This window comes from Vanessa tameamea, chromosome 17 (assembly GCF_037043105.1).
Source record: "Vanessa tameamea isolate UH-Manoa-2023 chromosome 17, ilVanTame1 primary haplotype, whole genome shotgun sequence".
Lineage (NCBI taxonomy): Eukaryota > Metazoa > Arthropoda > Insecta > Lepidoptera > Nymphalidae > Vanessa > Vanessa tameamea.
This window is the reverse complement of record NC_087325.1, coordinates 11,471,051-11,493,891: the sequence shown is the minus strand read 5'-3', so window position 1 is coordinate 11,493,891 and position 22,841 is coordinate 11,471,051. Positions and strand designations below refer to the sequence as shown.

The 22,841-nt window shown below is 33.7% G+C and overlaps 3 protein-coding genes across 4 annotated transcripts in view; 1 reads left to right on the top strand and 2 right to left on the bottom strand.

The window, feature by feature from the left end:
• The window catches only part of Dgo (diego), a 73,977-nt gene that overhangs the window by 5,504 nt on the left and 45,632 nt on the right, over nucleotides 1–22,841 (top strand). The gene's annotated exons all lie outside the window — the stretch shown is intronic.
• Nucleotides 1,750–7,584, bottom strand: LOC113404339 (uncharacterized). The gene is made up of 7 exons (XM_026645207.2): nucleotides 7,436–7,584; nucleotides 5,917–5,999; nucleotides 4,978–5,100; nucleotides 3,723–3,897; nucleotides 3,223–3,341; nucleotides 2,108–2,256; nucleotides 1,750–1,975 (listed from the first exon to the last, which is right to left on the bottom strand). Exons 1-7 carry the CDS (start codon nucleotides 7,443–7,445, stop codon nucleotides 1,750–1,752), a joined length of 885 nt encoding a protein of 294 aa, XP_026500992.1. The 5' UTR covers nucleotides 7,446–7,584.
• LOC113404340 (uncharacterized oxidoreductase SERP2049-like) lies at nucleotides 13,734–14,569 on the bottom strand. Its single transcript, XM_064217490.1, is given in 2 exon segments — nucleotides 13,734–14,397; nucleotides 14,400–14,569. Coding segments are annotated over 2 exon segments (585 nt in total). The 5' UTR covers nucleotides 14,526–14,569; the 3' UTR covers nucleotides 13,734–13,938.

The following is a 22,841-nucleotide window of genomic DNA, read 5'->3' as shown; positions in this document are numbered from 1 at the left end:
ATTTACACTATAGAGGTGACAAGCGTGAATTTCATATTCTTGTTTTATATACATTGAAAACATATATATGGTGCAACATTTTCATTTCAAATTAAAACTGGATTTGATACCAACAAATATAATAATCCAATTCCTTTTATAATTCAATACAAAAATAAATCAAACAAGAACCAAACGAAACGATAAGGTCCAATAAAACGAGCCACAATTAATACAACCATTTCGCTTACACGGTCACTGACCCTGTCCACTTTTTGTCCGTCTGTTCGGACAACATTTTTCAACCAGCCACATGTACGTACGATATTAACACCAACAATAATTGCAGACAATTACAATACTTGCTACTTCGTAATAGGAGACAAAATGGCGTATCAGCATTTAGACAATTTAACAAGCACACGCGTGTACGATAAATCTCTCTACAAATCACCGTATTAATTAGACCAAAACTTGTTTATTTCTATAATTCTTACACCAATTATCCTATTTGACACCTGCCTAGTTATAACTATCACCTATATAATATACCAGCTGGACCTGCAACTTCGTGCGAGATTGAAACAAACAAAAAAGTTATTGTTGAAGCCTAAGTTACTCCTTAAAACATCAGCTTTCTCTAGTGAAATTCCCGTCAAAATCGGTCCAGAGATTAGCCGGAACAAACAGACAGACAGACAAAATAAAAAAAAAATGATATTTTGGTATATGTACCGTGTTTACATACATATGCATTTAGTAAAAAGCGGTTATTTTAATGTTACAAACAGACACTCCAATTTTATTATATGTATAGATGTAGATGTAAGAACAATATTTACACCTGTTATCTGAAAGCGTTACTAAATTAATTTTCAATTGATGCAGACTATTACTTCTCTATTTGATTTAGGAATACAGACGGAAATATGGCTTAGTAACTAACTGATTATACTTGGTCACCTTCGCTCATTGACACTGTAAGAAGTATAAAACACTTCTCACATGAACCGCGCTGCGCTGCCAAACACAAGACCTAAGATGTAATGTCCCTTATGCCAATTACACGAGCCAGTGTCCATCATTTAAACCGGAATATAATCAAACAGACATTTCGGCGTACGTGTAGTTTTTTAAATAAAGAATATAATGTTCATAAGGTGTCATTATAAAATGAAACATTTATATATAATATAATTATCTTGTAATATATAATCTTTCAGTAGACATTTTTTAAATAAATAGAGTTTAAATAAAAATAGAGTCAACATTGGCCAGTGGATGAAACACGCTTGTGCTCATTCATCTCCCAGTAAGTTATGGAAAACAATATTGTAAATAAACATGTATGTATGTATGTATTTAAAAAAAATCTTTTTACCACCAATCCGCATTTTAACACCTTGCAAAAAACCCTCGTAGAAAACGAGACACAGTAACAGCCTGTAAATTTCCCACTGCTTGGCTAAGGTTTCCTCTCCCTTTGAAGGGAAGGTTTGGAGCATATTCCACCACGCGCTCCAATGCGGGTTCGTTGAAATTAGACACATTTACTTATAAAACCTTTTAATAAAAAACCTTCTTTTCATTTCCATAGTATTTAATATATTTTTTTTTTTTTATTGTGTATATAGAAGATTATTTACACTGAAATAACTATAAATCTGTTATACGTTACCAAATATTGACAGAACATAAAATTACATAAAGATAAAATGATAGATTAATGTTGGATTACATTTAATTCGGATTACCCACAGTGTACTCGTATTACATGTTCCACCACCAGGAAGTTCCTGGGACAAACCACTTATCTCTCAAGTACGAATAGGTCGGTAACCAGTTGTATGTACTCTCGGTAACGGGATACGGGTTCGGTATGAACTTCGGCAATTCCTCCTTACCGAAGAGAGTGACCTCCAGCGTCGCTTTGAACGAAAAGTAGAAACGAAATTCGATGAAAGTTACGCTTTTGAAGTATACGAAACAATCTCGTCTGTAAAAAATAAATAATACTTATAAATATAATGATACTTAATGAGCGTGGATGTGTCATTGGTAAGAACTCGTACATCTTAACCGATGATTGCGGATTCAAACCCGGATGAATACAATAATGGTCACTAACGGTCGAACGTCCTTAAAATATGCTCCCTGGCGGTCGCCCGTGTAGTCGCGGTGGCAATGGTGCTCGATCCACACCGCCGCGTTGGTGCGCGAACTCACGTCCAGGACGATCGTGGCGCAGTTCACTTGCGCCACTTGAGCCATAGACATCTGTACAAGGAATAATATAACAGTTAAACTTTCACGATAAATATACTTATTTTGGCGATATTATTATGATATATTATGATAGCCAGATGATTAGAGCCGAGATGGCCCAGTGGTTAGAGCACGTGCATCTTAACCGATGATTTCGGGTTCAAGCCCAGGTAAGCACCACTGAATTTACATGTGCTTAATTTGTGTTTCTAATTCAACTCGTGCTCGGCGGTCAAGGAAAACATCGTGAGGAAACCTGCATGTCTAATTTCAACTAAATTCTGCCACATGTGTATTCCACCAACCCGCATTGGAGCAGCGTGGTGGAATATGCTCCATACCTTCTCCTCGATGGGAAAGGAGGCCTTAGCCCAGCAGTGGGAAATTTACAGGCTGTTAATGTAATGTAATGATAGCCAGAACTCAAACTCAAATTCCTTTATTATTTATAGAAAAATTACACTTACTTATTGATAGTCAAATGAAACATTACCACCGGTTCGGAAAAGAAAACACCCTGACCTGAGAAAAACCGGCGAACGAAACTCAGAGTTTGTACTCAATGTAAGCGAAAAAATTTGTTTATTTACTACATCGCATTAGAAACCTCTAAATGCATAATGTATCTCTACTATATTATGCCTGTATTATACGTATAAACTTTCCTCTTGAATCATTCTATCTATCAAAAAAGACCGTATCAAATTCAGTATTAAGATCCGTTGCGTAGTTTTAAATATTGAGATATTTAAAACTAGCATACATAAGGACAGACAGACGGGGGAAACGACTTTGTTATATATTACATATATAGTGAAGCGAAACTTTGGGTGGATGTTTGTTACTGAATCAAGTAAGAACGGATGACATGACGGATCACAATGAAATTTAGCAAAGCCACAGATTATATCGGTAATAGCATACAATAGGTTTCAAACAAATAAATTTATAAAAATATTACGTCTGTATCTAACTTACAAAGAAAAAGCCTTGAGCAAAATTCTTATTGACAAGTAACTCAGAATTATCCTTGTAGAGTACAGCCCCTCTCGTTGTACGATCACATGCACCAATTTCTTTCGGGATTTGGAGTTTAGCTTAAAATAAAATTCAAATCTTTTAATATATTCTCTATAAGTCCTGTCTAGATAGATCATCATATAATCTGCCACCAAGTAGTAATACTATATTAATAATTAATAGTATTATTGTGTTCCCGTTTTAAGGGTAGTGAGCCAGTGTAACTACGGACACAAGGTACACGACGTAGCCACGGTTTTCAACGCAATGACAATGTAAGGAATTGTTAATGTTTCTTTTGACCACTTACCATCAAGAACCCATACGGTGGCCAAAGCCCTAACACCGACTAGATAGGTATACTGTTCATTTACCGTTTACGCAACCGCTGAACATACACTTGTTAGTAGGTCTCTATTAAAAACAAATAATTTAATTTTATATTAAATTATATTTACCATTATACATAATAAGTTTGATTGGAGACACTCTTCTGAAAATAAGCGCTTGGTCCTCCTCCCTGAGCGTGTGAGGAACATATGAGATGATTTCATCGATCCACTGCAGGTAGTCGTGGATATACAGAAAACGAGTGGGTGCCCCGCAGCCTGGACCGCGAACGCTGAATCCCAACTATAAACCATGTGTAGGTATTTAAAATGTATACATACTTTTTACTGTTCATTATAAACAAGAAAAGATTTTTTTTTTTGTTTACGGATAGAAAATCTGTCTATGATCGTATTTAGAAGCTACCATTGGCTGTCCCTTAGTTAACAAGAGGCTACGCTAGTATTATAGGCTAGGCATTACTAGTATTTCAATAAAAAAGAACGTAAAGCAGATTATACTATATACTATCCATGAGCAAAACTAATCGTTTTTTGAATATAAAAACCGAGAAGCTGGACTCTAAACTATTAAAGTGAAACTCCTTAGGAGGATTCGATAGGTGGATTTTTTTCCATTTCGGTACATGAGAGAGAAGATTGATTTGAAGTAGAGAAAGAGAGACAGCGATGAACATATTAGAAAAGTTTCAATTCTAACGCGATGCGACACGCGCTATTTGTTGATATCATCACGTAACTGTAACACGTAACAAAGATCGTTACGTGTTACGGGTCCGCTTAAAATATACCTAGCGTGCCAACATGATCGTCGCGACCGAAGTTATCGTACCCGCACTACGTTCGCAGTAAGATAATACTGCAATTCAAAGCAGTATCTGTATGCGCTTGCAACGAAACGTCGACCTGCACTGACTTATGTAACACTCGGAAGCTTTATTCGAAAAACCGACTAGCGGTTGGAGCATAAACGTCAAAAACGTTTCGGCTGTAATAACAACACAAATACATCGAACTAAACTAAACGTTTAAACGAAACAGTAGTGCTATAAGGAACTGCAGTACTCAGTAAACAAGTAAGAAGTACTGAGTAACTCAATTATATATACGAAAAGACTCACTTCGATATAAACTTTAATCTATGCTATTTAGTATTTTTTATGTTACTCGGTACTCTTCTTGTCTGAAGATTAATGTATCGACATTTCGAACTTTCGCCTTGGTTTTAAAGTAATCAATTTTGTCGCACTGCTGCCAAATGCCTGTTAACACCTCATAAACAATTTAATCCGATCTATTAGATTTGAGTTTAAGATAAGAAAGACACAAACATTTTCCTTCTCTAAATAAACAAAATACCCACAAGCGTCCAGTAGCCCCAAGACTGTCGCGTCACGAGCGCCGCGCCGCCGTCCCACACGCAGGGCCGCGTCTGAGTGGACACCGCGCACAGCGGGTTCTTTGGAGACATCAGCTTGTGGTTCAACTGTAAATTATATCGAATACGAAAAGTATTAAACTGCCTTCAATGATAACAAAAAATGCAAATATATTAAATAAGAATAAGAATATATATATATATATATATATATGTATATATATATATATATATGTATATGTCGCAGTCAACTGGTTAAATTAGCCATTTACACTGTCTAGACACTTTACTAAAGGGCGCCGTTCAACCAGCCTCCTGAATGACACCGACTAATATATCTTCCATTCATAGGATAGGGACTCTCATGTAAATAAAAATTGAACAGCACCTTATAGTAAAGTACTTGAATATTTTAACAAATGATAAAAATATTATAATTTATTGTTGAATGAGAGCTTAATAAATTCAGATTTGATGAGGATATATTTTATATTATAATCTTCGTGTTCATTTCGAGAAGAAAGCAAGAAAACAGACAGACATACAGACTGAGAATCCCACGAAGACCAATAACACTCCGAGGAAGAAAAGTTCACTAATTTTCTATGTTGCCTTGGGTCTGGGTGTTCGTGGTACCGTCGTAACTTCTGATTTTCCATAACACAAGTGCTTTAGCTACTTACATTGGGATCAGAGTAATGTATGTGATGTTGTCCAATATTTATTTATTATTTATATTTTCTGTTTCTCTAATCTCTTCTAAATTGTACAGATTTGTTAGGTTCATAAAAATTAAATAGAAGATAAATTAATTTGTAGTTTTAATTAAATACTTGATAGTATAATAAGGTATACTTGTATGTTTACTTACTGATACTAAAGATAATATACAAATAATATATTTTATTACAATGTTTCTACCACCTTGTGCTGAAAGTAAAACTCTGCACACTCCTGATTGGCCATGTAGTTCATTTTCAACATTTCCTTCTCAACTTCACCTGTCTCTGCGATTAAAAGATAGATAGATAGCATTAATTTTGCCGATAGTGCGAGCATCCAGAAAAAAACACGAAGAAATCACATCTATAGTAAAATTTACTTAAATAATTTATACAAGTCGGTCTAGAAGATTAAATTTAATGGTAGGGCTTTTCCCAAGTCTGAGTAGTCACACTAGTCAAATATTCTACCACGAGCAGCAATTCTTAGTGTTGTGTTCCGATTTGAAGGGCGAGTGACCAAGGGAATGCATAAGGTATATCAGTTCCCAAAGTTGATGACGCATTACATAAACAGCCTGTAAATTTCCCACTGCTGGGCTAAGGACTCCTCTCCCTTATAGGAGAAGGTTTGGAGCATATTCCACCACGCTGCTCCAATGCGGGTTGGTGGAATACACATGTGGCAGAATTTAGTTGAAATTAGACATGCAGGTTTCCTCACGATGTTTTCCTTCACCGCCGAGCACGAGATGAATTATAAACACAAATTAAGCACATGAAAATTCAGTGGTGCTTGCCTGGGTTTGAACCCGAAATCATAGGTTAAGATGCACGCGTTCTAACCACTGGGACATCTTGGCTCCCTCGATGACGCATTGGCGATGTGATAAATGTTTAAAATTTCTTACGTCCCTCTACCGATGCTACGAAAATGTAGAATGTAAATCCGACCAGCGAGAAACGCAGTTCGTTTCCACCAATTAAATTATTTAGTTATGTTAATTAGATACAATTACCTAAATCATTATATATCCTGCACGATAACACGCATTTTTATCGTCTGAGTAATCTTTATTGGGTAATACGCTTTATTTGTTAATGTTTTTTTAACATGAGATTTAAGTTTATTGATTGGCAAAGACAAAAGTATTTTGGATATGATATTATAGAATCACCTTACTCAGAGAAGGTTGAATTGTTTTTTGGGAGACGGAAACCCGTTGTTGCAACACGCGGTTATGTTTTTTCTCCATTTTTTTTTCACCTTGCTTTAAGTTTACTGTGGTGGTAATATTATTGTATATATTGTAACATCCGCAAGGGACTCTTTTGCTTTGAGAAAATTATCCAAACGTTTTTTTAAGAATGAAAATATTTTGTATCTTTAACATTACCCTAATGTAATACATCATAAGATACTGTACTATGTAATAAGAAGTTTTAATGATACCTTTCTTCACCAAAGCTCCACCAAACTTGGGAACTGATATGTTTTGTTCCTTGTCCTGTAATTTCGCTCACTCATCCTTCGAACTGGAAAACAACAATACAAAGTATTCCTACTTGGCTGTCGATTAGTGAGTGGTACCGTTCCGTAGGTTTCGTTCCATTATCACAAATAATTCTAGGTGACTCAATGAGTGCAGTAATCCGATAGCGGCAAGAGCGCTGTTCAGCGGGTACACAGTTTAAAATCATCTATTAACTAACTAACTTACCATCTGACATTTTGACCACAAACAAATCCGTGAAAGTCCCCGCGCCTTTTATTGGCAAACATATCGGCAGCACTGGTGCTGAAAATATTTAAAGATATTTTTCTATTGATTTTCTAGTGGCATCAACTTTGTACAATACGTCCTCTATCCTCTTCATCAAGCCAGCTTATTAAAGGCAATGACAACAAAATAACAGTCAATAATTGGCCTACAGCTGCCCAAAATCTTCCCTCGTCTTTTCGATAAAGTTTTGAACTTATCCCACCTCGCATTGGCAGTACCAAAATTGACACATGCAGGTTTTCTCATGATCTTTACCTTATCCAACGAGCATGATATTTAAATTATAAACAAAAAATAAGCACGTGGTTCTTGCGTTGCCTGGGTTTGAACCCACAATTTTCGATTAAGATCTTATAACGAGGTCATTATGGCTTTTATTTATGTAATTAATAAGTATGTTTACCTCCCGAGCCTCCTCCATACTTTTGTATTTGTAACAATGCTATACTCGCTAATGTGACTCCCTCGGTGTACTCCGGCGGGAGATAATAACTCTCTAAGTCCAGAGAATATTTCTCAGTTTTGCTCTGCCATACGATGTATTTCGTATTATTCCTTTTGTAATGACAAATAATTAGTCATATTTGGGTTTATGTATAGATGCTGTTTAAGGTAATTCTTTATCTATAGTTGGAAAAGAGTAACTACTGAGTTTCCAGAATTTGATTTTTGAAACAAATGCTGCTAAAATTCTTCTGTCCGCTGTCAAATCAATGATGACAGAACAGCAACGCCCGTTTATTTATTAGTACCTACTAATAATATAGGCTGGATATTTGGAACAGACTTCAAAAGAAGGAGGACATACATGATTCGTCGGGTTTTTTTTTCATACATCCACAACACGTTGTGCGATCAATTCAGATTCAATTTTATTTTGTTTTAAAAATGGTATATCAGAGTAGTCCTGTATAAAAATTGGTAAATATAGAAGAATCAATTGAAACATAATTAAACTCTTATCTAGCTCGTATCTAGACTTATAAAATATTATGACTTATCAATATTTGAATGGTTAAAATGAGTTGCTGCATCCATTGAATCTCTAATGTGGGTAAAACTATAATTTTATTGAATCGAGACGGGTAAAATTTATTGAGGTTAAGGCCGCTCTGTAAAATCAACACCGATAAAGCGAAACCGCAGTGTGTAAAACCACAACAGATTATATGTCTATGCAAACCACAGTTTTTTTTTAACATTATATAATTACAACTATTACAGAACTATGAGTGAGTGAAAACAAACTGTTAAGAATAAAAGTAAAAGTCTTAGATTATATATATAGCTAGATAGACTATAACAAAAGAACTAAAACAAACGATCCAACTTTATAATATTATCTTGGTGTGCGTGACAGTTACACGTGAAACTCGCCAAAAATCATACTACTTTACTTTACTAGTGTGCGTGTATTTAATTGCCAACTGCTGGGCATTTTTTTGTTTGAGTTTTGACATTCTATCAAGACATATATATAAACAAAGGTATGTGTATATAAATATATTACTTACATTAGACGTTCAGGCTGTATACGAGCGATATCTTCAGCGGGTGCTATTACGTAATTTGGATGAATAAGAACTCCATTAGTCACTGCAAATCTGGTCTCACCCGCTAAATCTACAATTAAAAATAAATAAATTGAATTAATCATTTCTACTTTCCTTTTCTCTGTATTAAATTCCGTTTTTTAGTATTAATTATTTATTAACTTCTGTACTACTTTAAAATTTTAGGCTTAAAACACTTAGACTTAAGGTAGTGTTTAAAATGTTAATATAGTTACTGGATAATTGTATGCCCAGTTAATTTAATCCCAATAAAATCGACGAAAAATTATAACAAACAAACAAGAGAAGTTTTTTTTTAATAACAAGCGTTAACACGCAGTGGTACGCAGTTCAATTGAACACCGGCGTTTACATTTATCTGAGTGACATATGTATATATTATCCATTTTACTTTATCTATTATTAAATAAAACAGCTCTTGACGACGAAATTTTACATAAAAATCAGAAAAATGACTATCAAATTATCAGTATAAAAATATAATGAAGAATATAAATTTGAATCAAGATAGTTCAGTAGTTGGAACACGTAAATCTTAGCTGGAGGTTGCGAATTCAAACTTAAGCGCGCTGGTGAATCAAAACAATGTGAGAAAATCCAAGAGCAGATGAGACTTTCGCTTAGCGGGACATTTACAGGCTGTTACATGGTCTTTTTTTTCAATTATATTCCCACAATACTGTAATTAGTAACGCTTTGACGCCTCCAAATTCATCATCTTAATGATGATGAAGGCGAGACTATAATTCAGAGCAGAAATAAAGAGGCATCATTCATAAGATTTGAAGTTCCAAAAAATATACTCTACGTAATTGCTTTTAATATGTTCAATTTATACGTTTTTTTTTTATTCTTCCTACGAATACTACGTGAAGCGAACAAATCATTATTACTATTGTAATCTGATTGGAAGCTGGCACAAGGGACATAACATCTTAGTTCACAACGTTACTGTCGCATTCAAGATATAATATAGTTAATGTTTTTGACAGTGCTAATACTTATATAAATCAATATAAATCAATATTGGACAACATCACATACATTACTCTGATCCCAATGTAAGTAACTAAAGCACTTGTGTTATGGAAAATCAGACGTAACGACGGTACCACAAACACCCAGACCCAAGACAACATAGAAAACTAATAAACTTTTTCTACATCGACTCGGCCGGGAATTGAACCCGGGACCTCGGAGTGGCGTACCCATGAAAACCGGTGTACACACTACTCGACCACGGAGGTCGTCAACTTATGGGGGTAGTGACCACTTGTCATCGGGTGGCCCATTTACCAGTCTACCTACTTCGGTATATAAAAAAAAATTGGAATACTCATATCCACTTTAATTTTAACCAAGATCTCGACTAACGATATCTTGTCAATTCCCTGTCGAAATCGTTTATTTGTCTTTCCTTCTCCCGTGATTGAATAATACTATAGATAGAATGATCACACATATGTTATCTATAAATAAACTTACAAAATGAGTGTTGAACTATTCCAAACCACGGAAATCGACCTATATCTGGAACTTTGCCTTCTGGCGTTGCTTGCTCTGCGTCTGACGCACAATGAATGCTATCCCATTTCACAGCACAGAAACTCGCTGTAATACGAAGTCTTAATAGAAACCTTTCTTTAAGGGTGCAACCAATAGGAGAATTATACAAGACTCCACCACCAGCTGCCTATATAAATGGGCTTCATCACATTTCCATCAAAATCTCAAGAACCGTAAGTAACGGCTTACGAAATGTTCTTAATATAAAAAATGCCCTCGATCTTCTAAAATAACGAAAACGGATCTACTGAACCCTCAACACTTAAGTTGTGTTTGATCTTTGAATTAAATGCAGACATTTTCTTTTTCTAGTAAATAGTTAGGTTGCTACCAATTAGAAACAAGATACATTAAATCGGTCATTGGTTTAGTTGCTAGCTATGGGTGCCGATCTCGCGTTCCTGGGTTCAAATTCTGGGTCAGATCTGTAATTGAGTTTTTCTGTCATATGTTCTCGGTATTAGCCCGGAACTTGACAGTTTTTATACATCCGTGTCTTGGAAAGGTGTTGTTACATCGCCTAAACTCTCTCTGGTCATCTGACTATCATCTGATCGGATGAGAGGGAAAAATCTAATATTAATCGTTGAGCCGACCGATTACAGCCCGGGATCTCCCCTATGGCCAATCCACTAGACCAACGAGGTTGTCTCTTGTCCTTGACTCTGATGGTCTGACGTATTATAATTAATACATACTCGTTTGATTAAAATATCAACGTGCTTGTCGTATTGGATCTTCAATTAATTATGTTAATTTATTTTTTATTAAATTAGATTATAATATTATCTGCACTGTCTGTGTATTGCTTTAAAATAAGAAAATAATTGTTTCAAGAATATAAATTTAAGAAATCAGCCTCAGGTAAGGTAAGGTATAAATGAAGTTATGGAGTATTTCAATTATGGATTAATAAATATTATTCATTTTATATTCCTGATCGAATTTGCCTTTTGTGGCCAAGGTGAAAGGTTGTAGATAATTGTATACACAAGTGACAAACACAGTGTTCCCTCGCTTTCATAGTCAGATGGAATGACAATCCTACACAACTGGAGAGAGAAGCGTAAGCCTCATTGGCTAACCAATCACGAGAGTGTAACACTTATCTTATTCTTCACATACGTCCAAATCTGTTGATGCGATTAAGAGGCATCTTGGAGTTATTACAATATTTTTAGGCAGTAAAAACGCAGACTTAAATAAAAACTAAGTTATAATAAAGAATTTTTGTAAATTTTTTTTTTAAATATATTGAGCTCAAAATAAAACTTACCGTTTAATTGTGATAATAAATATAAAATAAACAAATATCGTTTTAACATTTCCGTTGATGTGATAAAAAACTTTATATCAACGCTCTTACATAACTCAAATCTATATGTCTATGGCATATATATCTAACTAACATAGTTATTAACTTTACTAATATCTGATGTTTCTTAAGTTCTATTAGAAACTAAATGGCATACACTTTTGGAAACGAACTGTTTACTTTTGTTTACGAATACAGTGAAGCATATTCTCACGGAAGAACGACGGTACGTTTCATAAATTTCCGGAGTTTTTAATAACGAGAGTTTTGGGAACTGAAATTTTCTATTTGACTAACTGCCCATCCCGACTTCGTACGGCTAGAATTGATACAACAATTCTCCCTGATATAGCCGCAGCAATATATACCTTATATATTTAAGCAGTTAACGATACCTAAACTCAATAAAATGTTATATCCGACTGTTAGAGTATAACAGTACGCTTATTTACAAGCAAAATAAATATATCTTAGCCTGAGTTTTTACTAGAATTACACAGCACCCGTGTCTTGTATATGTCTTCAAAGAATACATAATTTATATTGTTTATGTATTTTTTTAAGATAGTAAATCAATGAAATGTTCAATATTTAGGCATAAGATGTACAGAAACGATTATCATGTCATAAAGAAAGTATGGAAGAACAACATTACAGTGTTAGAGAAAACGAACAAACATACACATTGCGTGTACATTCGAACTCTCTAGAGCAAATAGAAATCTTTTCAATACAGTTTAGTGATTAGGCAATAAGTTTATGCCGTGTTCAACAATGGTTTCAATTGACAATAGATCATAATTTTGATAACATACTAATCAGCTATTAGTACATAGTCGTCGTGACAGAACTTTCATCAATCATAAAACATTCAGACATATATATACATATATATTCTATATAATTTTTTTTTTTTAAATAAACAAATCTCCATCGCCGTGTTGGTCGTGTCGTTGTTGTTCATATTATTTAGATATTTTTTTTTAATATTGCTAAGTGGATGTGCAAAGCATAGTGGTAAGTGGTCACCGCCGTCTATATACATAAACATGCTATGCATGGCAGTGTAAAAATATTAACAATTCCTTATGTCACACCAGTACGCTAAGTATTTCTTTTTGGCAGTAGAATATCTGATTCGGGGTACCCATCCAGACGGGCTTGCACATAGGCCAAACATCAAGTAAGTATATTAATCAATGCCACAACAAATATTAGTGATAGTCTCGCGCTTATTTTAGCTTCATGTATATATTTAATTCAGTATATAATAAAACACAAAGAAATGTTCTTAAGTTACTTTTGAACGTTACATTGATCTGAATGTTTAAGAGTATCCGATCAAACACTGGAATCGTGGAAACGGGACTCATGCCTACTGGTACTCGAGTTTAGGCATGTTTGGTGTGATTGACGAGAGCTACTCTCACTTGGTAAAACATTACAGTCGCACACACACTTTTAAATTATATTTAATATACATACCTTCTCATTAATAGCACATACTTAATGAATATATAAAACTTTGATTTTTTTTATATCTAGATACGCGTCGAAAAAATTGTGACCAACCGTTGATCACTAAGCACACGCACACTAGTAAAGTAATATGATTTCTGGAGAGTGTCAAGCGTAGCTGTCACGCACACCAAGAAAATAAAGTTGACTCTATATTTTAGTTCCTTTGTATTGCGATATTGTATCTATATAAAAATAACCTAAGATATAATATTATATTTACTTTTACACATAAATATTCATTCAATATCAGCAAACAAAACAACACTGAATTAAACAGTCAGGTCCGTTTAATAAGCATGCCATTATCGATCACGAAGTTCGACCCTGTGACGGACTTTGCTTTATCACTTGCCAGATACAAAATCATATCTGGAATTTCCTCCGGCTCGGATACTCTATTCAGAATAATTTTCGGCATAAAATCGTCCCAAGACCCAGTCGTTCCATAAAAATCCTTAACATTGTCAATAAATCATAAAATCAGTCCGAACCGGTTCAGGACTCATCACGTTTACTCGCACACCGTGTGGTCCCAACTCCGTCGCAGCACAGACTGTGAAATGAATCAATGCTGCTTTTGAAACGTAATAGTTAGTTAGGCCTGGACCGATGGGAGGTATAGTTCCAGCTATACTTTATATGTTCACAATGTTGCCCTTAGTTTTGACCAAGTATGGTGCAGCCAAGTTAGATAAATGAACAATAGCCCTAAGATTAGTGTTCATGATAGTGTCGTAAGATTTCATCATATCGGTGCCGAGTATACCACCATTAGCCATAGTCATACCAGCATTGCTGACCAATACATCGATATGACCATTCTTCTTAACGGTTTGGTCAATAATGCGTCTAGCGGCGTCGTCGTTGGAAACATCTGCGCGAAGCACGAGCGGTGAATTGCACTGGGCGGCCACGGCTTGGTTGGGAGTTTGGTCTCGTTGCGTCCCACCATCACCACGCGAGCGCCCTCTTTGCTGAACATTTTGGACGCGGCGGCACCAATGCCTGAGCTGGCTCCCGTCACGATCACAACTTTGTTCTTGAAACTCATTGTGATGATGTTATTGCAATACTTCGACCATGAATAAAGCTGATCAATTTAGATCTGCCCTATCTATCTGATTCAACGTATCTCACCGTACAGACAATTGAACTCTGTAGATAAATGTTATCATAGAATAATTACTCAATTCCAATTTTATTATTTTTACAATCTCGTGTACTTTCTGTATCGATATATTTGTTTTATCTATCTATTTATCATCAACACTTATGTAGTTAACTTTACTTTTACAGGCCGTATAACGATAAAGAAAGATGCATATAGATAGAAAAGACATTTCTCCAAAATAGTTTCAAAAAACCTTATCGGTTCCCATTTAAACGGTTAATAATATTTTACAATACGATATGTATTCTGTACCGACTACTAACAAAATTGTAAAAACTCGCTTTCTGCTTCAGTCGCATTGATTGATTAATAAATATATATATGTACCTAATAATAACAGATTACCTTATTTTGATGTTTTTTTTAATCTTCTACGGAATATTTTAGTTATACTGGTCAGAGGTTAAATAGTTAGTGATAACGATAGTTAATATCTCCGGACATATCTTAGTATTTAAAATCATATTATTTAATTTGATAGTACTCAATTTATGTTTCGTTATAACTTCGGTAAAATGAGCTAATATTGCTTACGTTGAATTTACAAAGTATATTCAATTGACGTACTTCTAAATTGTAAGTTTTAAAAATACATACAGAGAAATTCACAGCAGTATCTCTATCTTTTATAGATAAATTAATATTTAATAATTTATAGGGACATAATAAAAATGGAAAAATAAACAGCCAGACTGTTTATTTTTATTAAGTTCAATTTATTTGTTACGTGTTACTAATCATATGTGCTATATATTTTTTTATTAATAAGATGTATATATTATCCAATAGCCATTCGCCCTATATATATATGTATATAGAGCGATATATATATATTCACTCGTAAATCAAAATAATCTTTTTATATTTCTAAAACTATCGGTGCGAATTATTTACATAAAATATTTTAATGAATATAGAAGTATGATTCATATTAATTTATTTAAAATTAATAATTCAAATTAAAATCACATTAATACTATTTGCTAATACTAAATACTAATATTTGCTAATACTATATACTAAATTTAATTAATAATTTTTCGGTATCTGATCTTGTTCTTTGACTTCATTATTTGTATTGTATATTTGATAAGATAAAACTCAATTTATGTAATTATTATTATCACTGAGTTATATTGCGTAATCGAGATGGCCCTGTGGTTAGAACGCTTCCATCTTAACCGATGATTTCGGGTTCAAGCCCAGACAAGCACCACTGAATTTTCATGTGCTTAATTTGTGTTTATAATTAATCTCGTGCGAGGCGGTGAAGGAAAACATCGTGAGGAAACCTGCATGTGTCTAATTTCAATGAAATCCTGCCAAATGTGTATTCCACCAACCCGCACTAGAGCAGCGTTGTGGAATATGCTCCAAACCTTCTTCCCAAAGGGAGAGGATACCTTAGCCCAACAGTGGGAAATTTACAGGCTGTTAATGTAAAAAAATATATATTGCATAATAACATAAAACATTAGAATGTAGATCTATTATGTACGCTTAATACCGAGTGTAATATTAGAGGATTATATGGTGAATTAAATAGCTTTCACAACTATGATTTATATTGATCGCTAACAGGGCCGGATTTAGGGTAGGGCAACCGGGGCAACCGGGGCATTTTGTGTAATATAACCGAAAAACCTCATTTCATAATGAAAGAATCATTATATTATAATGAAAATAACTTATTAACTTTGAATATAAATAATATATTATAAAAATGATACATTTTTTACTATCATTATGAGAAAAATAAAAAATAATATATACTGAACCTTTTTTGAATTATATCAACTATTAACCTCAATACTTTTTGATTAAATAACTTTGATAACGCTTCGTGAACCTCAATAAATCGTCTGTCAGAGAATTAATTTGCTCTTACGAGACTAAGAGCATTGTTAATTAAAAAACGTCCGTCCGCAGGGAATATTGTCTTTAAAAGAATAATTAGTGCCGACTTTGATATGCAGTAAATAAATGTTCAAGAAAAATCTTTATTTTGTTGAAATTACTGAAGTATGCGATCTGGATTTACTAAAATGTGTTCTCAAGTAATTCAAGGAAGCTAAGCTAATAATGTCGACTATTGTGAACATAAATATTAAACAATGTGCCGCCCACGGCTTCGCTCGCATTTTAGGGGCAGTCGTCAGATGTTAGGCATGAAAAAGGCTAAGTTCAAGATTGCATTATAACAAATTTCATCAAATTCGGTTCAGTAAGTTGGCCGTGAAAGTGCAACAGACAGACGGACCGAGTTACTTTCGTATTAATAATATTATATAGACGACTTCGGCACAACCAACGCCACTATGAGTTTTATAATCCTTTAAATTTAACCTTTTGAGAAAAAATATTTCGAATTTTCCAAAACATTATTATTTTTAAGGGTACTTTATAAAAGTCTATTTGAATGGAGTGTATGTTGATCTCTAGTCCTTATATTGAATTTATCAGTTAGAATACATCCTTGTTTCAGAGAAGCACCAATCCATACCTTTAATCCGAACGTGCTCGTACAAATCGTAAAGTACAATTTGATATGTTTTGTTTCATGTATGAATGACTTGGAAATGGATATTAAAGTAAACGTACATACTAATAACAATTATTTGTGAGAAAAGACCAGCAAGTGCTGCTATCCTTATCATGGCTTACAAATTAATCCACATCCAAGCAGGACCTCACATAAGCAGTACAGTTTTTCTTTAAATAATGTTGATACTTGTAAAGTTTATTTACGTATATTTCACGTTTATTATGGATAGTGAAGTTAAAATACATTATATACAAATGTCCATTGTCTCCTCGACCCGCCCACGTGCTTCGCTTGCAGTAGTTAATATTTCTTTGACCTCAGAATACAGAGTACAATATAAATGACATACGACTATATGACAGTTGAGGGCGCACGCGGATGCACTTTAGGTCCTTCAATTAGTGCGCAAAAGAGCTACATGCATTTAAACAGAACGAAAAGGTGAGATGTGGACAATATTTTGATTTAATAAACGACCGTATGATATTAGCAATAGCAATTATATTTGATTGTTTATTCTATTTATTATACACAAAGTAAAAATTTAAAAAGCGGCCAAGTGCGAGTCGTATTCGCCCATCAAGGGTTCTGTAGCAGCAAGTAACAAGGTTTATATTTATGATATTAAAATAAATTGTGGTAAATTGTGGTTTTCGATTTATGACGTATTAAAAAAAAATCTACTTACTTGATTTCGTTCAAACCAATTTTGGGTGGAAGTTTGTATGTATATCATATATTTTTTTAGTTTTATCATTCTCTTACTTTAGAAGTTACAAGGGGAGATGGACACATTTTAACACTTTGGAAGTGTCTCTAGCGCAAACTATTCAGTTTAGAAAAAAATTATACTTGAAACCTCATTATCATTTTTGAAGATCTATCCATAGATACTCCACATATATGGGTTCGATGAAAAAACATTTTTTGAGTTTCAATTCTAAGTATGGGAAACCCCAAAATGTATTGTTTTTTTTTCTATTTTTGTGTGAAAATCTTTATTTCACAGAATACATCTACTTACCAAAACCAAGTCTCAACAGTATAGTTCTTACAGTTTTGGAAAAAAGTGGCTGTGACATACGGACGGACAGACAAACAGACATGACGAATCTATAAGGGTTCTGTTTTTTGCCATTTGGCTACAGAACCCTAAGAATAATGCTATTTAAATGATGCATGTAGAAATGCGTGACTTATGTCAGAAATAGTTTTATGCCAATCAACCTTTAGACTAGCAGGTGAAATTAATGGTATTAAAATAATTATATATATATTTCAGTGAATTATACATAAAAATATAGCGTAGGTTAATGTCCCAGGTAGTTGCATCATTTAACGGATACATTCTCGCGTCTGATTTAATAATAGGAAATGATGGAGATTTCCGGATTTCAGGCAATAAATTAATACAAACGCAGCTAATACTAACGCAGCGTTTAACAGCCGTAAAACGTAAAGTTCATTAAATTAAACGCAATATTAATTTGAATAGAAAAGCATTATTTTTCTTATGCCTTTTACACTGGCTCACTCACGATTCAATTTGAAAAACATGAAAAATTAAATTACTTTTTAATCTTCTATCACAATCCATTATCCGCTAGATTATTTTAAATTGTACATATCCAATAATGTTTCATCAAGTTCAAACAAAGGAAGGCTCTGTTCGGTTGTCTAAGACAAAAGCTACATGCGTTAATATAAGCTAAACAACACTTACGGATCTGAATGGTTTGTTTAAATACCTCGAGTTTGTCTACTAAGATATTGTTTCAACAGACCGTCTTGGGTCGATTTTGAAACACTTTCTCCTGAGATGGAGATCATCGTGATAAAAATTATGATATATAATCCGTTTATATTTATACATATGTTAACGGATATGTATACCAGATAATATACTTATACACAAAGTCCTATGTCAGTTGTAGTTGAAACACTTTGAAGTATTATATAAAACATCTATCCAGTCCTATAACTACGTGGAAAGCTGTTTATTTTTTTATAAAAATAGTTAGTCAAATATATCATGGTTATAAACATTGGCATTCTAAGAGATATTAACCATACCTTAAATCATAAATACAATGATATAACATCTTAGTCGTCAATGTTGGCGGCGCATTGGTATTATGAAGAATGACTAATATTTCTAACAGTACCAATGTCTAGGGACAGTGTTGACCACTTACCAGCACGTGGCCTATTTGTCAGTCCTCCTACCATGACATAAATAAATACAAATATTAACAATTAATCGGACGGTTATGTTATTTTATTATTTTTCTTATTATTGTTCAGAAAACTCACAATTATCTTCACAGCTTATCCGTATTAAATAAATGCCATATTAAAAAAAAAACAAATTTCTTCACGAGGTAAGTGTGCGCCTGCGCGTATTTCTGTTTGTACGTGTGTGTGCGTGTATCAGATATAAGATAAAATAAATATGCTAAAGAAAAAATAATACTATTAAGACGAAATATTCTTGACACACGATCTTGCAACATCACCCTACATTAAAATAAACCTTTATGCATTTAATACATCTCGCATTCATTACAAGGCGCTCTTCCAATGATAGGATACTATTATCCGCTGTCATGATGTGTCAGGCGTCATGCGAATTTGCACTTAATGTCCGTTCCGTAAAATATATATTCGATTAATTTAATACGATCTTTTCTGACAGAAGATGATTGGTATTATTTTAATGTGTTTAGGGATCCGCGTCCTTATTTCAAACTTCGAATCGTTTTTTAATGTATTAACTTTTTTTTAGACACATTCCGAAGCGATGGTAATACCAGGTAGATTTGATATGACGTGTTAATTAAATGACTACACAAAAGCTTGCAAACCGATTAAATTTGAATTTGAAATTAGTTTAAGAATAAGTTTTACTCCCGCAGTGTCATAATCAACATCGAAAACCACTTATTAATTTGCAAGAAACACTTTCAAACGTCTACTAAGAATAACTTGTCTCTTCCAGCATTAAAATCCGGATTAAAACCACGTTGATATCCCAAGATCGAAGAATTTAAGTACTGTTCAGTTCTCAAGATTATGTAATTCATAAAAAAGAGTAAATGTTTGTTGATGTTAATACTGGATTAAAATAAATTGTACATAATTAGAAAAAAATATTATAACGCTCTCAATTATGAAAATATATTCAATATCACGCAGACTTTTGATGTGCAATTAAGTTTGCAAGGCCTGAAAGCCTCCTGTCCTGTGTGATATGTCTGAACTCTCAGTCCGTTTACAGTCCCATCCCATAAGAACTGCTCAACCTGCCTGGTCGAAATTCGAATCTAAGTATTCTATATTAATGGTCTTTATTCACTCAACTTTATAGTCTCTAACAACAAATATATCTTTATAGCTAATCTTACAACATAAAAAAGATTATATATTGCTTATTTATTTTAAAACGAACATTTGAATGTAGGAATCAAAACAATACAAATCCATAACAATAAGTCTATTAAATTGGTCTTACAAAAAAACACGTTAAGCCCACGCGTATTTTTACGATCGATGTAAATTTTGAAATACGACTGAGATTCGAAGATGGTCGTTGTACGATTTAAGCCGTGTCCGTTATGGGAGTTTTAAATACAAAAATTACTTGCGTTAAATCGATATGAAGAAACGTGTCTTGACTACGTTTATTAAATAGCGTTTCTCTAGACAACGTTTCCGCTTACGTGAACGTGTTAGCATTTAGACTCAAATTAGCAATAATGTTTAGTGTCTGACCAAAGATCGACTTCTTCTGAAATTCTGGGAGTCAAAGCCAATTAATCGACTATCGCCACAACCTTAAAGAAGCCTGAAGACGAAGTTTTAGTAACGGTAAGAAATAAAGTTCAAGATTGGCTAAAAGTAAGTAAAGTAATGTACTTCAAGTCAATGGTAACTGTACATAAAGAACTTAATCGGTTGATTGATTTAAGGCCTTTAACCATTATATTTTTCTATGCTAAGAATTATTACTTTTTTTTATTGAATAGTGTTATAATTACTTGTAATGGTGTTTCATTTAAATAAATTAATTAAAATCAATTGACCAAAAACCCTTCGGCTTCGGCCAAAACTTCCCGCCGTAGGTTTGGGTGGACTCAAATCCGACGGCAAACATTCGCTCGACACATAACAAAATATGTGATCCAATTATTAATGGGAGTGACTTTTCGCCATAACCGGCCAATTGCCATAGATGGAGTACTTACTTAATACAAGTTTGTATTTAATAATATAGGTATTCATTTCAGTTTTATATTACAATTTTTGGTATGTATCGGTTTTTTTATTATATAGGTAAGATGACGAGCAAATGGGCCCCAAGGTGTTTAGTGGTCACCACTGACCATAAACATTGGCGCTATATGAAATAACCACTAACCATTCCTTACATCGCCAAATCGCCACCAACCTTGGGAACTAAGATGTTATATCCTATCCTAGTCCATGATTTAAGGAATGGTTAATATTTCTTATAGCGCCAATGTTTATGATCATGGTATATTTGTACCTGTAGTTAAACTTACTTGATCACCCTTCAAATCGGAATACAACAATACTGCTATTTCGTGGTAGAATATCTGATGAGTGGGCAGACGGTCTTGCACACAGGCCTACCACAAAATAACTAGTAGGCAGCAATATAATACTGATATAATATCAAACGTAAACTGAACGAAATATAAAGGCCTATTGTTCTGATAAAAAGCTAAAAAAAAGCTTAAATTAGGAGCAGTTATTAATACAATAAAAATGTTTAATATAATTATTTAATAAGGGGAGATAACGTATAATATCAGAAATTTTATTAGATTAATAAATTATTATCCACTGGTATCTGACTGCGTATGGTGTGAAGGCGAGGGAGTGCAGGTGCTAGAGATAAAAAGTACCGTATGTGCTATTCCAGACAACCTATCACTTATTAATCCCGAATTTTATTCAAATGCGTCCAGATGTTCTGGCGGGATTGAGTAACAAACATGCATCAATCCGAGCTTTCGCGTTTATAATATTAAAATCTAATAAATGATGTCCGCGAGTGCTCCTGACCACAACAGGTGTTAATTACATGGTCGAAACGTCGAGCAAAATAACATAACATTACATGTGTACATATATTTTCATTAGCCAAGTAATGTCGTTAAAATATGTATATTTTATTGTTGGTTTTGTAGTTAGTTAATTTGCAAGTCATCGCTTTATATAATGGCTAATAGAAATGAAAGTGAAATAACAGTATGTCAATGCTATGCTGGCCTAAAGCTGTCTCTTTCTGAAGAGAAGTTTTGGTGATCGTTGAACATAATATTGTATTCGTTGACTAGCTATTTTAACCTAATAGAATTATTACAGAACTATACTTTTTTACAGTCAAAGATAAATTTATCAAAGCCATTAAAATAGAAACATTTTATACTCTTTTGTTTACACACGAAATGGAAATAATTTTACAACCGGCAAAGATTTTGTGACTGTTTTATTGTTCACACTAATAAAATGGTAGCTATAAAACTACTAATTAGGTTGTAAAAAAAATATCAAATAAAGTTAATACTGACTCTGGACCAATATAGATTAACGTAATTTAACGAATATATCTCCTGTGATTAAAG